The 18,857-nt window shown below is 36.6% G+C and overlaps 1 protein-coding gene across 1 annotated transcript; it reads left to right on the top strand.

The window, feature by feature from the left end:
* Window positions 1-607: 607 nt before the first annotated feature.
* Window positions 608-17,104, top strand: LOC306845066 (serine/threonine-protein kinase tousled-like 1-B). The gene is given in 23 exon segments (XM_079377623.1): window positions 608-781; window positions 783-906; window positions 4,958-5,076; window positions 6,050-6,121; window positions 6,200-6,238; window positions 6,804-6,879; window positions 7,095-7,138; window positions 7,380-7,469; window positions 7,564-7,650; window positions 9,148-9,240; window positions 9,326-9,436; window positions 9,524-9,660; window positions 10,530-10,715; window positions 10,991-11,057; window positions 11,283-11,380; window positions 11,612-11,693; window positions 12,624-12,715; window positions 12,800-12,889; window positions 12,973-13,142; window positions 13,741-13,876; window positions 15,241-15,352; window positions 15,461-15,568; window positions 16,803-17,104. Coding segments are annotated over 23 exon segments (2,346 nt in total). The 5' UTR covers window positions 608-733; the 3' UTR covers window positions 16,968-17,104.
* The last annotated feature ends 1,753 nt before the right edge of the window (window positions 17,105-18,857 follow it).

Raw genomic sequence — 18,857 nt, 5'->3', positions numbered from 1 at the left:
TACATTGTATTATTACCATATACATATTATATTAATGATTACAATATTATATTATATTATTATTGAGTTGGTTGCCTGTGAAATCAATCAGTGTTATATTAATTTATGTGTAATTATATGTAATCTGTGTAATTGTTATCTTATATTATTTAATTTATATCAAATATTTTGGGCAGTCTCTAAGTACCTCTCTGTGGAAAATAATTTAATTTCAGCTCCCATCATATACATCAATATGATCATGCATAGCTGCTGGTTTGATAAGTAGCCATTTAATACCAATGCAGTAATGCAGGCAGATGATAATTATTGCAAAATATATATTTTTTGACACTTTTAAATATACTTAAGGCTACTATGGTCTTATATAAAAGTTAAAAGCTGCTTATGACCGCTTAATGTCAAACTTGTTTATTTTGCACTAATGATCAGCTGACTGATCGTGCATAGCCTTTACTTTATAGAGGCAAAGAGTAATTTCATCCATAATAGAATTTGCTAGAAGGATTGAAGCATCTGAGGTGTGATCTGAAGTTTTGTACTGATGTGTGTGAGCGTGTAAATGTGTGTAACCTGGCGTCACACACACACACACACACACTGATGAGAGTGAGCGAGGATCTCAGTGCGCAGTGCGGAGCTGAAAACATGAGCAGTGTTGCATTGATGATCAGGGTTTGTGCATGATGCATTAGCCACACACAGGTGTGATTTGACCGAGATCCTGCGTGCGATGCGCTCGAGCGTCTCTTCGCGTGGAAAGCGTCTTCATGAGTGTCCAAAGTAACAGCAACAGCAGTGGAAGTTTGGACGGAGCGCCATCTTGCTCTCAGTTCTCGACTGGATCTCCGACCCCGGGCTCAGTTTCTCCGCTCGATATCTGCGCTCCGCGGACGCGTAAGGAAGGTAAAACCGGCGTGAATGTAAATCTGAAGTTTGTTCATGTGAAATCGGTCGGGATTGTGTTAGATTGACGTGTGATTTTGAGTAAATCTGGCCTTTAATCGAAGCGGTCGTGTCGGAGGCCGCTGATCTCTCGTCTGCTGACTGTGACTCTCTGTGTTTTTATAACAAGTCCGAGACAAGAGCTGCTGTGTTTTAAACTGTTTGCGAGGGAATTCTGTCGCTTTTTGTGTTGATCGCATGCTTAATTTGACGTGAGGATGCCCATGGTCACCTATTAGGGGACTCAGTCACTGGCCGTGTCTCAAAACCTTGCGAGATGTCTACCTAGACTGCATTTGTGGGCATCATAGGTGCGTATTATTTGTGCATTTTTATGATGCCCCAGAATGCTGTCTTTGTGTCTAGGTAGGCATCTCCTTGAGTTTTGACATGTGGCCAGTCTGATAAATATGAGTTGATGTTTTTGAGGTTTAAGAGTATGTATTTATCACTTGTGGGCAATGCAATGCTTCAAAAATGAGACAGAGACTGTACCTGATAAACATGAGCTGCTGTCTGTGTGCTTGAGTGTTTATCACCCATGCATGCAATGCAACGGCCTGAAATGCTAGCTAGGTAGAAACTAACTAGGGTTTAGGACATTGGCAGTATCACAATTTGCTGCTTTTATTGGTATTTATTTACCTAGAACTCTATGCATGTCATGCAATGGCTGTCTAGGTAGGCAGCAGTCTAGGTTTTGAGACAAAACTAGTACTTGATACCCAGTAGTTGGTGTGAGAGTTTATTTATCAGTGAAATGCAGCAGCTCAGAAATGTTTTCTAAGTAGGCATGTCAAATTTTGGAGACACATGATGAACGTGAATTGCTGTGGTTGGGTATTACTTATTTCACACACAAAAAAATTTAAATAATAATATGCATTATTTGGCGAGGTGTTGTATCTTTATGGTTATTTTAGCTTATATTTTAATAGATTTTTTTCTGGAATCATCCAAACGGCTTTGAACCTTGAAGCAAAAGACCATCTGATACACATCTGATTGAAATGCATATGCTTTCCTTTGTTTTTGATGTGTTTTTATTGAACCTGTTGTTTCCTGTGATATCTGTCATAGGCCAGCCTGAGTCTCTGGTGGATGTTAATATGTGCTGCAAACATGCGTATGTGCACCGATGAGTGTAATATCATATGTGTGTTAATGCATTACTCAGATTCTCATGTCCAAGAATAAGTTCTCAGCCAGGCTCTGCCTTTATTTTTTATCAATGTTTTGAAACGGTGGAGCCTTTTACCTGCTTGTGCTTTTTTGCATTCACAAAAAAAAGTTTATTTAAAATAAATGTTGTTCTTCTAATTATTAATTATCCAAGAATCCCCCCCAAAATGCATTGATTTCCACAAAAATATCAAGCAGAACCACTGTTTTCAGCATTGATGATAAATGTTTCTTAAGCAGCAAATCAGCGTATTAGAATGATTTCTGAAGGATCATGTGAAAATTCAGCTTTGCATCACAGGAATAAATTACATTTAAAAATATATTCAAATTGAAAACAGGTATTTTAAGTTCTTAAAATATTTTACTATGTTTTGAAAAAAATAATACTGTGTAATTTCAAGAGGTTTTAAAAATTAAGTGGCATTAATATTTACCCCAGGAACTGATTTTCAGGGATTTTTATCATGGTTGGTATGTCATCCATTTTTTTTTTAAATACTTCAGTTGTCTGAGTAACTGAAATGTTTAATTTAAACAATTATGGCTTTTATTTCTTAAAATTAAATCAACATCAGATATAAAAAAATATGTAAAAATGCACAAGATAACCATGGTTCAGCCATGGTGCATAATATAAAAGTAGGCTGTTCAGTGTAATCATCTTCTATAAGAAGTTGGATCGTTATTGTATGATAATATTTAGTGATCACTCGAAGGCTCACCTGTGCATCAGTGCACAAACTAGGATGTGGCTTATGTTTCCTGGTCTTTTTCGCACCTCTCACTCATTTCCACTCCATCTTTTGCGTGTTTGGGAGGTGTCTTATTTAGCCCAGCGCTGTTTTCTTTGCTGCTCGTGTTATTTGCTAAAGCAGACGTGGCCTTAGGTTTATGTTTACTCATTCCCAGTGTTTTGATTTATCATCTGTGTCCTTTATCTGGGCAGCTGTGCTCTTCCTGCCCTGTTGACATTCATAATTTTCCACCCATCCACCATCTTGGGATCTCTTTGGCTTGGAGCTCTCTCTGGCACGAGTCTTATCATGGCAGTGGTGTCGGACACATCCGCTGCGCCGGTGTTTATGGCTGGAGAACACTAGTGAAGATGAGCTGTTTTGTCTAGTCACTGTAATAGAGTTTGAAGACCAGGTGATTTCTTTAGGCAGGTTTTTATAATGATGATTCATGCCGTTATTAGCTGGTTGTTCTTATCGGCTGCTGGTACTGTATTAGTCTCATGTGCTGAAGAAACGGGGCCATTTGGCTGCTGCATCGATGATGATGATGATGAATTCTGTCTCCAGGCATCTGCTGCCAGATCATGTCAAAAATGGAAGGAATAGTTGAACCAAAAATGTAATCCTTAGAGACTATTTAATCTGAATTCTTAGCAGAAAATTGTGATTTGCGTGTAATTTACAGTAACATTTAAAAGTTTGGGGTCGGTAGGATTAAAAAAAAAAAAAAAGTTTTTCAATAAAGTCTCTTATGCTCATCAACGCTGCATTTATTTGGTCAGAAATGCAATAAAAACTATAATATTATGAAACGTAATTACATTTTTAAAATAACTTTTTTTTTTTATATGAATGTATTATAAAATGTAATTTATTCCTGTGATCAAATCTGAATTTATTATCATTCCTCCAGTGTCACATGATCCTTCAGAAATCATTCTAATATACTGATTTACTTCTCAAGAAACATTTCTGATTATTATCAATGTTGAATGTTCATATTTTTGTAAAAACATATATTGTTAGACCGTTCAAAAGAATAGCATTCATTTTAAATATAAATATTTTATAGCATTATAAGTGTCTTTACTGTCACTTTCGATCAATTTAATGCATTCTTGATGAATGATGGTAGTAATTTATTAAAATAAAAATAATTTGAACAGCGGTGTATATGTATGGAGTCTATATGACCAAGTATTATCTGTAATATTGAGGTCACAGTGATATTTGAAAACTATTGCTGTCAAATGATTAATCGCATCCAAAATAAAAGTTTGTTTACATAATATGTGTGTGTAATCTGTATATTTATGTATATATATAATAAATACAAATGCATGCATGTATATATTTAAGAAAAATATTTAATTATATATTATTTTATATATAATGCAAAATATAAGAATATAAATATATGCATGTAAATATTTTAAAAATATATACTCTGTGTGAATTTATGTATATATATACATAATAAATATACACCGAACTCATACATATATTATGTAAACAACTGTTATTTTGGATGCGATTAATCGTTTGACAGCACTAGTGGAAACAAACATATTCATACATAAAACATTAAATTTTTGTGTATAATGGTAGATTGTTTCATCAATGTTTACTGAGACTAAAATAAGGTGATGGAGCTACACTGTCATGATGATGAGCAGGAAACGTCTCAAAGTACTTCCTGTTTGTAATCCTCTCTCCAGCAGGAAAAAGCTTTGAAGTTTGCTGTTAAAAATGAAAATGGATAAAAGAGCGGATGAAAAATGTGGACGGTCAGATGTGAAGCGCATCTTATTGTATACACATCCGGCCATTTAGAAACAAATGAATATTCACCTGTAGGTCTGATGTGAGTGTAGTTCTGTAAACCTTTTCTAAGTACTTTGCCTTTAAACCAGTAATACGAGTAGGTGTATGATCTTCTGGCTCCTTTAGGGTGGCATAGGATCAGAAAACAATGACTGGATGGCCTCGTAAGATTCCAGGAAGAGGCGTCACCGTGATCACACCCTTCTCGAACCTCGTTCCTGTGTGAGAACGTGTTGAGATTGACATGTCATTGTGTGTGTGTCTAGGTATGGATGAACTGCATTCTCTGGATCCACGCCGGCAGGAGCTTTTGGAGGCACGTTTCATCGGAGCAGTTAGTGGAAATACAGGAGGAAGCACAGGGAGCGCGAGTGGAGGACCTAAAGTAATGCACACGCATGCAAACACACATGCTCAAATGCAAAAAAATCAAAATATTGAGAAAATCGCCTTTAAAGTAGTCCAAATTAAGTTCTTAGCAATGCATATTACTAATCAAAAATTAAATTTTGAGATATTAACGGTACGAAATTTACTAAATATCTAAATTTACAAAAAAAAAATTGTTTATTTTATTAAAAAAAACATAAAAAAATGCAATTTTATTATCACTATTATTAATTTATTTTTAAAAGTCATATTTAGTGGTTTACACTATATGCAGTGTGAGGACCAAACCAAATCTCCAGGTTCTCTTATGAGGTTCTCTTATGAGAACCAGGCTGAAAAATGAATTCTGTGCACCCCTGTCTATTTATTTACTTGGAAATGGCTAATTTGGATTTCTTGTTTTTAAAACTGAAAAAGCATCATCCGGGTAATTAAACAAAATGTTTAATATGTAAGTTGTAAAATATAGTATAGTATATAATTATTTTTCCACACTAAATGTTTGTTTTTCACTAAAGATTAGCTCATTTTCTTATGCATCAATTTTAACGAAATTTATTGAAAAGCTAAATTTATTTACGTATATTAAAATACGTAATACATACGTAAAATATTTTTGTGGAAAAAAAAATTAATAAAATTCCATTCATGGACTTTGTGATTTTTTTTTTTTCTATTGGAGTGATGACTAAAAATAAATGAGTAGTGAATTAATTTACTAATATGGTAAGTTTGACCATGAAATGGACTCTAATGCAGTTTTATATCAGAGGCACTGCTATAGCTGTATTTCACAACACACTCCTACTCGCAGAAACTCGAGATGAAACCTGTGCAGTGACACTATACTCATGTTGCTTAATTTAGTTTTATCAGTGTGAATATTTCATATGTATTTGAGCTCTATTGTGCACACTCTCTGTAATGGTCATAACCTGTACCAAACCTGCTTTGATCTTTCTATGTAGGGTTTGAACAATAACGAATGTTCCAGTCACAGTTTTGGCAGCCTGGGGTCATCTAGTGACAAGGAGTCCGAGGTGAACATTACACTCATGCATTGAAGATTTGTTTATGTGCTGTCTGTATCTAAAACGGGTGTGTTTTTTCCTGTAAAGAACTCTGACATAAAGAAAGGAGGATCGCCTGCATATTCAGTGAGTTTGACATTATTTGATCTTATTTGAATAGGAATGATTCTTAAAAACAAAAAAATAATAACGTTCCAAATCCGTAAGACCATACGTTTTCTTCCATTGGACACAAAAGGTGCATTTTTGAAAAATATCTTGGTAGCTGTTTGATGAAAGTGAATGGAAATAACAAATAAGAATCATTAAACTGGTGCATTTGAGTTATGAAGGTATGTGATAATGTTGTTGATGTCATTCCATAATTAGAAATCTGCAGTGGAGAGAAGATTTTTAGTCTCTTCCGTTGTCAATGCTATGTCTTCAAAGGACAGAACTCTTATGAATCAGTTTTCTGATAGTTTGATAGAGCATTTTTGGAGCTTGTCAGCACCTGTTCATATTCACTTTCATTACATTGAAAAGAGCACCCAGCATATTAATTAAAAAGTCAAATGAGTTTGGAATGACATGGTAAATGATGTTTTGTACAAATGTAGTCTGGAAGCCTCACTGGTGAACCTTTTACAGCTTCTTTGAGGCCTAAATTCAACTTGGATTGAAAAGTAACGCTTTTTCCTGTTTTCCCAAGACTCCAGAGAAGAAGCACTCCGAGTCGTCCAGAGGAAGAAAGAGGAAGGTTGACAACCAATCAGAGAGCAGCCAAGGTAACGTTAACTTCCTGCGTGTATGAATGAAGTACATCTTAATGAGACATTACAGAGTACGTTTTTCAATAAATTGTTAACAAACCTAGCATTTTGGAGCTGAGAATCACGTGCTTCGTTTATTAGGATATAGAGCGTATATTGTTTAGCGCAGCAATGATGCAGTACACTGACAGAAAAATGATTGTACCCAATGACATTTTGTAACCTCTCAGGAAAGTCTTCCGGCCGAGGGCCCAAGATCAGCGATTATTTTGATGTAAGTAAAGCTTTGTGTGGATGACTGTGTTTAGTCAGCTCTGTATTAAATGTCAGTCATGTGTCAGAGAGCTTTTAGTCAGAGTAATGCTGCTTTTTTCATCTTCTAATGGCTGCTACTTGTAGAGTTGTGGAATTGCTTGAGCGTCGTTAGCAACATTGTGATGATGTCACATCCTGTTAGTATGTTGTGTGGTGCTGTTAAAAAACCCCAAAAGAATCAGCATATCTCCTTCCTGAAGTTCCAGGGAGGAAACGGATCAAGTCCAGTCAGGGGGCTTCCTCCGGTCCTGCGCTCACCACAGAACTCTCACTCTGCACCCAGCTCTATCGTAAGCACTGATCTTTGAGATTTGAATAGTATGTAAGGAGCCAGTGATGATTTATTTTATTTTTTTATAAATGTTGCTGTTTTTCACTCTTCAGGTCAGACAGAACAGCTCCTCACCCACCAGCCTGTGTTTCATGGATCATACCATGAATCCAAAACAGCTGAGCAGCAGAAGTGTCCAGGTAATATTTGCATCATGTGCTCTTCTCTCTGATTCTGTTAAACGTGTCAGTGTGCAGCGCTCTGATAAACATGCGGTGTATGCTTTATTTGCATTGCACACTGACTCAGTTAAACATCCACACATGTATTGCATGCTCTGACACTGCAAAAAGAGCCTTGCACCCTGACACTGTAAAACATTCATTGCATACGCTGCTGCTATTACAGAGTCATGGCCAAAAATATTGTCACCTTTGGTAAATATGATTAAAGGCGGCTGTGAAAATTAATCTGCATTGTTAATCCTTTTGATCTTTTATTTAAAAAAATTAACAAAAATTTAACCTTTCATTGGATAATAAGAATTTAAAATGGGGGGAAATATCATTATGAAATAAATGTTTTTCTCAAATACACGTTGGACATAATTATTGGCACCCCTAGAAATTCTTATGAGTAAAATATCTCTGAAGTATATTCTCATTCGTATTCACAATTTTGAGCACCCCAGGGTGATTATGAACATGAAATTATCCAGCCATGGCATCCTGTTTCACAGAAATATAAATAGGAGGGAAAACAAAACCCAAATTCCCTTAATCATCCATCGCAATGTGAAAAACCAAAGAATATATTTCTGATGTGCAGCCAAAGATAATTGAGCTTCATAAATTAGTGAAGTGGCTTTAAAAAAAGAGCTAGAGCATTGAAAATTCCCATTTCCACCATCAGGGCAATAATTAATAATTTCCAATCAACATAAAATGTTGCGAAACTGCCTGGAAGAGGACGTGTGTCTATATCGTCCTAATGCACGGTGAGGAGGAGAGTTTGAGTGGCTAAAGACTCTCCAAGGACCACAGCTGGAGAACTGCAGAAAATAGTTGAATCTCAGGGTCAGAAAACCTTAAAAAAAATTGTCAAACAGCACCTACATCACCACATGTTGTTCGGGAGGGTTTTTCAAGAAAAATTCTCCTTACTCATCCAAAAACAAACTCCAGCATATTCAGTTATCAGACATGACTGGAACTTCGAATGGGCTTCTATGGTCAGATTAAACAAAAAAAATTAGCTTTTTAGCAGCAAACACTCAAGATGGGTTTGGTGAACACAGGGATAAAATGTGTTTTTAAAAAATGTGCAGGGATAAAAACCCCATCTGTACAATGAAATATACTGCTGTATTTGTGATGTTGTGGCCCTATATATTCTGCTGAGGTCCTGGACATCTTGTTTAGACACATGGCATCATGGATTCTATCAAATACCAACAGATAAAAAAATCAATAAGTGACTGACTCACAGACTGCACAGCATGCACAGATTTACATTATTAAACATGCACTGCACAAACTGACCCTTAAATATATAGTACATGCTCTGACGCTGTTAAACAAGCCCACTGGTACTGTATATGATGCATTGTTTACTGTATATCTGTTGATCACACATGCCGTCATGGATGTTGTTTGCGTTCTCTCCACGTTTAGCTCTCTTTCCTTCTCTGCTTTCAGACGGATTTGACACTGTTGAAACTGGCTGCACTTGAGAGCAATAAGAATCTTGACCTTGAGAAGAAGGAGGGCAGAATAGATGATCTACTCAGGGTGAGTGTCACCTGTCCTTGAATTATTATTATTTATTTATTTTTTTTTCTTCAAACATTGAGTGGTTTTAATGTTTTCTCTCCAGGCGAACTGTGACCTCCGCAGACAGATAGATGAGCAGCAGAAGCTGCTGGAACGTTTCAAGGAGCGTCTGAACAAATGCACTACAATGAGTAAAAAACTGCTCATTGAGAAGGTGAGCTGTGTTAGATATGCTGGCAGCTGCTTATTTCTCATGTGTCAGGGGTGGTTGAGTGACTCGAGTGTGTTATCGTCTCACTAGAGCACTCAAGAGAAGCAGTCCTGCCGTGAGAAGAGCATGCAGGACCGGCTGCGTCTGGGGCATTTCACCACAGTCCGGCACGGAGCGTCCTACACGGAGCAGTGGACAGATGGATATGCCTTCCAGAACCTGGTCAAGTAAGAGTCTCGTGCAGACACACACTAAAGCTGGTTTTGTACGGTACTGGAAAAAGTGCAAAATCTACCGTCGTCCAATATCATCATTTTGCGATATTCAGTATCAGACCAGGAGGCCAATGTTCTGTTCCGTGTCATTTTAGCATCACTGAGATACTATTATAGTTTTCATTATTTTGAATTAGTTTTTATTTTTATATTTTCTGTTTTCATTTTCAAGTTTTAGTAAATGTGTGTTTTGTTTATTTATTTATTTATTTCAGTTTTATTGTAGTATATTCACTAAATGAAAATTAGAAATATTGCCTTGGCAACTAGCTCAAATAAAATAAGTTGTTTTATTTTTATGTTTTTTTTGTGAGTTTTTTTCCCCCAGTTTATTTTATTTCACGTAACTAAAATGTGTTTTTATGGTTTTATTTTATTTAACCCTGGGGCTGCTATCATAAATGAAATCCAGATGGGATATTGGAGGAATCTAATTAATTAAATATATAATTTTGTACAAACATTGACAAACACCTAAATATCTATTTTAATATCATTGTTATTAATATTTATAATTATTTTAATTGTTTATGTAAATTATAGTTAATTAATTTTAAGTGTTTTAGTTATTTTAGTATAACAAGATAAACTAAATGAAAATGTTTAACTTGATATATTAAATTAAATCTTATTTTATTTTATTTTTTTTGTTAACTAAAAAATCCTTGATCAGGCATGGCAGCAAAAACTTTGTTACATATGTTATCACTTCCATTGTAAATAATAATATGGCATTGGATTTCTATTATGAATTATGAATTTGCATATGTTGTTTTTTTTATAGGTGGTTTTCATTTTTAAAAAAATTTCTGTGTTGATAGGCAGCAGGAGTGGATAAACCAGCAGAGGGAAGAGATCGAGAGGCAGCGGAAACTTCTAGCGAAGCGCAAACCTCCCAGCACACCCTCCTCCCAGAGCCCGACCCCCAATGAGTCCAAACAGAGAAAGACCAAAGCCGTCAATGGAGCCGACAACGACCCCTTCCTCAAACCCAGCCTGCCTACACTGTGAGACATTAACACACACAAATACACTTGTTTACTTCCTTTCCAAATGGAGACTTCCCGTTGACTTCTAATGGTATTAAAATGAGACAATTAGGATTAATATAGAACAGGGCTGCACAATTCATCATTTTAAGATCATTATGTAAGAATGTGTGATCTATAGAAAACCAAAGGCTGCGATTGAAATAAGTTCAAAGTATTTTCTGCAATATTCTCTTCAAAAATGGTCCAGAAACACACGCTGTTATTGAAATGCTTCTGTATTGAATGTGCAGGCTGACTGTAGCAGAGTATCACGAGCAGGAAGAAATCTTCAAACTGAGACTGGGTCATCTCAAAAAGGTTAGTCTCTGTATAAACAAACAATACACACACTCTCATGTGCATTAGGGTAAGATGGGTAAAAGGCAGTAACGTGGAGCATTAGTGCTTCATGCATAAGCAGTCGTGCAGAAATGCTGTTTCAAATAGTCTCTTTGTCCTTTTCATGGAATCTGTCATTCATACATGAGTATGTTAGTATGTGCTCACGTGTGTGTGTGTGTGTGTGTGTGTGTGTGTGTTCAGGAGGAGGCAGAGATCCAGGCGGAGCTGGAGCGGTTGGAGCGTGTGAGGAATCTGCACATTCGAGAACTTAAAAGAATCAACAATGAAGACAGTTCTCAGTAAGTCCTGCCCAGATTATATTTAAATATTAAAATCTTTAATATGGTTTGTGAAGGTCTTGTGAAATTCTTAAAGGGAATTCAGCAATAAACTGTAATAGGAAAACATTGAGTATTTTCACTATATTGATGTATTCTTTTTTTTTTTCTTCCTTTAGATTTCTTTGCTGTTTGCTCCATTATGCTTCTTTTGAAATGGAATAATCACTCTATTTGTGTTTGTGTTTATAGGTTTAAAGACCATCCAACCCTAAATGAAAGGTATCTTCTCTTACACTTGTTGGGAAGAGGAGGTTTCAGTGAAGTTTATAAGGTATTTTTTTGTGTAAATATTGTATATTATTTTTATTTTGACATTAAAGCAAAGCAGAACATTACAAAAAAAAAACGACAACTAAGACAAAAAATGGGCTGATTTTTCAATGTTGAATTGCAACAGTTCCTGCATTCTTATACATATTATAACAATGTTACATGTATATTTCTAGGCTAGTGGGCAATATGGGGATCATGCAAACCTTTAAACGGTTATCCTTGACATTCGATAGATGCTTAAAAAAGGGTTCCCAGGTGGCTTTGAAGCCAGAAATGTTGCTTACACAGTATTTTATATAATGTACATAATGCAGTTACACTATTTTATTACTGTTTTTACAGCCTTGGTGAGTGTAGGAGACTTTTCAAAAACAATAAGTATAATTTTGGGAGTCGAGAGTCATAGAAAGACCCCAAATTGTTTTATATTAGTGCATGTTTAAAGTCATTTTCACATCTGTAAAGTGACACACTTGCGAGTGAGAAACATGTAGAACAGAACTTTTATCAGAAATGTATTGGATGATGAAACTATTACATACAGTTGTTTCAAAGGTGGATCAAGTTATAATATTTTGATAAAACATTACCAAGACTTTTTTTCTTTATAATAAAGTATTATTTTGAATCATTCCCCATAAGACATGTAAGAAATGTGTTTATCAGGGGAAAACAGATTACATCTTTAACCATGGTAAAAAAATATACATGGCTTAATGCTCTTATCAAACAGCAAATGCTAAATCATAAAAGACACACATTTTTAAATTATAATATAAAACCTGATTTATAGTACTATAAAAAGGACATCTTACAAAATGTATACAGACAGCCATAGAGATCAACTATTAACCTTAGCTTATATTTCAGGGAGTTTATTTTGTGAGAGAGTGTGGCTTGTTTAACCTGTTTATGTTGTTGCGTGAAGGCATTTGACCTGTTTGAGCAGCGATATGCAGCTGTGAAGATCCACCAGCTCAACAAGAACTGGAGAGAAGAAAAGAAGGAGAACTACCACAAGTATGTTGGCCATCTTTTTTCCCAGTTTCTGTCTCTCCCGCTTTCTTTTATGGACATGCTCATTTGTTGTTTTGTCCACTCCAGACATGCCTGTAGAGAATATAGAATCCATAAGCAACTGGACCATCCCAGAATAGTCAAACTCTACGACTACTTTTCCCTGGACACTGACACGTAAGTCTCTGTTACTTGTTCTGATAAACCAGTGCTAGTTTTTGCAACCATACAGATATTGACTTAATGTGTTTTTGTTCTAGATTCTGCACTGTTCTCGAGTTCTGCGAGGGGAATGATCTCGATTTCTATCTGAAGCAACACAAGCTGATGTCTGAGAAAGAGGCTCGCTCCATTGTCATGCAGATAGTCAACGCCCTCCGATACCTCAATGAGATCAAACCACCCATCATCCACTACGACCTGAAACCAGGTGAATGCAACACGCATGATAAAGGAATAGTTCACCCAAAAAAAAAAAAATGTTGAAAATGTACTCGCCCTTTCAAGATAAGTTGCAGTTGCATTCCATCACTTGCTCACCAATGGATCCTCTACAGTGAATGGGTGCCGTCAGAATGAGAGTCCAAACAGCTGATAAAAACGTCACAGTAATCCACAATTAATTCACACCACTCCAGTCCATCAATTAATGCCTCGCCAGGTGAAAAGCTGCTTATTTATAAGAAACAAATCCATTATTAAGACAATTTTAAATTTAAACCACTGCCTTTTATCAGCTGTTTGGACTCTCATTCTGACGGCACCCATTCACTGTAGAGGATCCATTGGTGAGCAAGTGATGTAGTCCTAAATTTCTCCAAATCTGTTCCCATGAAGAAACAAACTCATCTTGTGCAAAATATTCAGCAGATTTTCTTTTTTGGCTGAATTATTATTTTAACTGATGGATCATTCACTTGTGCAATTCATGTAGCACATTGAATTGGTGCAGAAATGTTTTTTTAAGGATGGTTGGTGGTTTTTTTTGTCACACAGACTGTATAGGAAGTGTGTTTTTGGTTGCTCAGGAAATATCCTGTTGGTGGATGGAACGGCATGTGGGGAGATAAAGATCACAGACTTTGGCCTGTCTAAAATCATGGATGACGACAGCTATGGTGTGGACGGGATGGACCTGACATCGCAGGGAGCTGGAACTTACTGGTCAGTTCAATGCACTAAAGAACATTTACTTCAGTGTTCAACTGAATCTCATCTCTTTACAAACACATTTTAATTGTGGAACCTGAAATTTAAGAATATTTATATGCCCTAAAGCAGGGGTGTCAAACTCAATTCCTGGAGGGCCGGAGCCCTGCAGAGTTTTGTTCCAACCCTGCTCCAAAACGCATACCATGTAGATTTCAAATAAGCCTGAAGGACTTGATTAGTTGGATCGGCTGTGTTTAATTAGGGTTGAATCTAAACTCTGCAGGTCTCCGGCCCTCCAGCAATTGAGTTTGACACCCCTGCTCTAAAGCTCCAAAAAGGACAAAATAGCAGCATACATTTGCCATATGACTTACACACTTTAGTCCAGAAACTTTTAAAAACGTATGGCCCTGTATACACCTTGTAATAAGATGCATGTTTGTTTAAATGATCACAAGTGGACAATGCTAAATACAGGTGTTAAAGGGGTTAAAATGTTTTGAGCTTGTCCACTTTTGACCACTTCCAGAGGTAGTCGGAAAAACCGCATTTGATGGGATTGCACTCGTAGTGTGGTGACCACGCTCATGTGGTCGAATGCGCTCGAACAGCCACTAAACTCTTATACATGAGAAAAAGGATAAAAACTGAGTAAAATGACATGATAGATATAAATAAATAGGCCTACATGAAGTGTTTCAGCTAAATAAATAACAAATTAACAAAGAAATTTTATGGCTGCACCACAAGTTTAAGGAAACAGAGACGGCTGAAAGCATATCCCGTTTATTTTACAATTTTACAATTTGTTCTTATTTTGACTATACATAAATGAAAGCAAGTATCAAATTTACAGTTTAAAATGCTGTCTTGCTCCTAAAATTTAATGATATTTTTTGATGATAAAAATATTTTTTTCCTGCTGTGGCAAGGACAATTAATTTAAAGCATTGTGGTGTTTATAATGAATACTACTATGTTGTGTTTTATTGTAATACTAACATTATACAGTGTTTTATTGTATAATTGTATATATAATTTGTACTGTAATTTTATAGCTACTTATATATTCGGATTTTTCTTATTATGTTATGAATAAAATAATAGTCAAGTCACCTTACTTATATAGCGCTTTTTACAATGCAAATTGTGAAAATTAATATTATTATTATATCTAATATCATAATATTAGATCAGAAAAAGCCCACATACACCGGCCCATAGACCCTTTCCTCAAAAGAAATCATGACAGAAGTTGACGAAGGTGTGAACAGGAATATGTCTTCCTCATCTACTTGTGGTCCAATCGACTGAAAGGCATCTTAATACCAGGTGTGAACAGGGCCTAATGGAAATGAAATGTTCTGATGTTTCAGGTATTTGCCACCAGAGTGTTTTGTCGTTGGTAAAGAACCTCCAAAGATCTCTAATAAAGTAGACGTGTGGTCTGTGGGCGTTATTTTCTTCCAGTGCCTGTATGGACGAAAGGTGAGGCAAATTAAGAAACCACTCTCTACTAGCTACAGCCACACACAGCTACTGACGTAAAAAAGCATTTTAGGATGACGCCGCATTGAATCTTTTGTTGTTCTGTAGCCGTTTGGCCACAATCAATCCCAGCAAGACATCCTTCAAGAGAACACCATCCTGAAAGCCACCGAGGTGCAGTTTCCTGCCAAACCTGTGGCGAGCAACGAGGCCAAGGTCAGTTTGAGACATGTGTATAAATGCGTATTTATAAGCTGCTCGCATTTCAGCTTGTCTAACAGACATTTCTTGCTGGATGAAGGACCATCACCTTCAACTTAACCTTGCCAAGACAGAACTGCTTGAGGTTCCATCAAACCCATCGTTTCGTCACAATTTCACCATCCAGTTAGGCTCATCAACCATAACTCCTTCAAAAACAGCCAGAAACCTTGGCGTTATATTGATCAGATGACTTTCTCAGACCACATTGATAAAACTGCCCGGTCCTGCGGTTTACCTTAATTCATTACTTCAGACCTATGTTCCCTCTAGAAGCTTGCGTTCTCAAGTGAACATCGCTTTATTGTGCCATCCCAAAGAGGCACAAAATCACTTTCACAGACTTTTACATTAACTGTTCCCTCCTGGTGGAATGACCTGCCCAACTCAGTCCTTCAAGAATCGGCTAAAAACACTTCTCTTCCATCTTTATTTGACCCTCTAACTCTAGCACTCTCTATTCTAATTCTATTCTTTAAAAAAAACTTGCACTCTTTCATTTACTAACTGCTTGTTTTCTTAAAAAAAACAAACTAACACTAGCTTCTCTAATCTTTTTGTATCCTATCTATTTTCTTTTTATTTATTATACAACTAACAAAAGCAAAAAAGGCCTCTAACACTACCTTGCTCTATTTTTTCTATTCCATCTGTTTTCTTTGTATTTATTATATAATAATAAAAAAAAAACCTTACTACGTGTACTGCATTAAGCTGAGGCACTTGCATATCATTGCTCTTTTGTTGATTTTGATTGCTTCCGTTGTCCTCATTTGTACGTCGCTTTGGATAAAAGCATCTGCTAAATGATCAATATAAATGTATTTGCTGAATGCTGACAGCAAATGAGAAAGTATTATAATGTTAGCCTTTCTATTACTAATAATATAAAAGCAATCATTATATTTTTTAGTGTAGATTTTAATTCCTTTGTTCAACAGTTCTGATTATTAGACGGACAGACTTCTATCGGCATTAGACAGAACTGTTAAACGACGACAGCAAACGAGAGAGAATGTGAGCACTGTTCAGTGCTGTCAAAATAAAAGTCCCGCCTCACATATCGGCCAAGCAGAAGAACTTATCGGCCAATGCCGATATTTAAAAAATGCCAAATATCGGCTTTGACAATATATTGTTCGACCACTAGTGGAAACCACGGTCTGAGATTCTTTCTTGTCCTCCGCAGGCGTTTATCCGTCGCTGTCTGGCTTACAGGAAGGAGGATCGCTTTGACGTCCACCAGCTGGGCAGCGACTCGTACCTTCTTCCTCACATGAGACGATCCAATTCGTCTGGGAATTTGCAGGCCATACCCGCAAGCCCTGCCTCTTCAGGAATCATCTCCTACTGATTGGCTGATCGATCACGAATGACGGTTCTGATAGCGAGTTCCCTCCCTTCATCACCTCACGTGGACAGGAAGGGGGAGGAGCTATATGTCAGCTGTAGGACACGCCCACAGCGGCCACAGTGACTGCCATTGATATTGGGGCAGGAATGGCTGATGTCATTTCCTGTGTGGATCCAGATGTCAGTCAGAGCTAGAACCATTTGAAAATGGTTATTTGTTTTTTACACGAGGCATTTTGTGGAGTAGATTTGGGAGGGTCGCGCTAACGTTTTAGCTTCTTGTTGATATCCTCCCTGAGCTACGCCTCTGTAACGGGGTGTTTCGTTTTGTGTAAGTGTGAAATTTAGAGACAATTAATTGTAGTGTGATTGGAAATAGAAGAATGAGTGTTTTAATGTGGCACAATAGTGTCTGTAAGAGAATGTGTGTGTGTGCCTGTAAAGGGATGTTTTACACCACAGCGTTATATGTTGGCTGTTCATAACATACACGTGTTAGGCACAGATTGCAAGGTGTGTGTTACAAAAATGCTGCGTCTATTTTACTTCAAAGTAACATGTATGAAAAATGTCAGTTTATGTTTAAATGGGTTTAATATTTGCAAAACGTGGATGGGTGAATCTCACCAAAAATGTCCAGGTCACATTTCACCCCAAAATCAAGGGGAAAAAAGTTGCTTAATTTACGTGAAATAATTTTTTTTTTTTTAAATACAGATTTTCATGACAGTTAAACATAAAAAAAAAATATATATATATATATAATATGTAGTATTTTTATATTGTTTTATAAAAAATATGTATTTGAATGTGTGTGTGAATGAACACGTGTTTATTTTACATCAGTATACACACTTATTTATATATTTATATATACACACACTACATATATATGCACACATATGCACACACACACTATATATGCTGATGTAAATATATATTTTTTCATTTTATATAATGTGTATATATATATGTTGTAGAAACTAGTTCCCTGCAATAGTTTAACTGTCATGAAAATTGTCTTATGTCCACACACACACACACACGTTCTGTGAGGGCAATGGAGAAAGTGTGTGCGTGTGCTTTTCATTTACATCAGCATGAGTTAAAGGCAATATAATAAATACTATGTGTATATACAATATGTGTCTTTTGTATTAGTGAGTAATTTTCACCCAAATAAAATAGGGTTCTTTATTTCTTTAGATTTTGGAGTGGAAAATGACCTGGACATGTTGTTGACCAGTTTCATGAGATTCAGCTGTTTGTCCTGCATGTAGGAGGAGAAACCGTGAAATCATCTCAGTAGAATAGACCTCCTATAGCACCTATATCTCAAACATCACATACGAGTACATTAATGAATCGAGCCTGTGCAGGGTTTCATATTTTCTGTTTGTTGGTGACTTTTGTCTGATGCGGCATCATTGCCTCACTGCACCCTTACATTGCTTTTAGTTTCACGATTATAATTCAGACCAAATATGAATTTGATTTACCAGGAAACAGCATGAATAAACCTCCATTGTGGTTGTGAATGAGCTGTGTGTGTGTGTGATGTGAGCAATGATTGACAGAACAGACAGAAGGTGGGCCGGACCCCGCCCTTGTTCATTAACCCCTTTATGCCCAGACCCAGTGCTGTCATGTTGCTTAGCAACCCTTGCTGATCCCGGAGCCCGAGTAAGGCCAGCATCTCCGAACGACGTGGACCGGACCACGCTCGAAGCTTCCAGAGTCTGTTTTCAAGGGACGAATCTCAGCTTTTGTTGTTTCCTCTCTCTAAATACTCTTTCAACCCCAGAAGCAGTTTTCAGCTCAACATATGGTGATCTGTCTCCAAGTGCTGCTGCAATTGTAGAGAATGTAGCCAAAAGAGAAATAAACATTT

This window comes from Barbus barbus (assembly GCF_936440315.1).
Source record: "Barbus barbus genome assembly, chromosome: 25".
Classification (NCBI taxonomy): domain Eukaryota; kingdom Metazoa; phylum Chordata; class Actinopteri; order Cypriniformes; family Cyprinidae; genus Barbus; species Barbus barbus.
The sequence above is the reverse complement of the archived record's forward strand: the minus strand, read 5'-3'. Positions and strand labels throughout refer to the sequence as shown.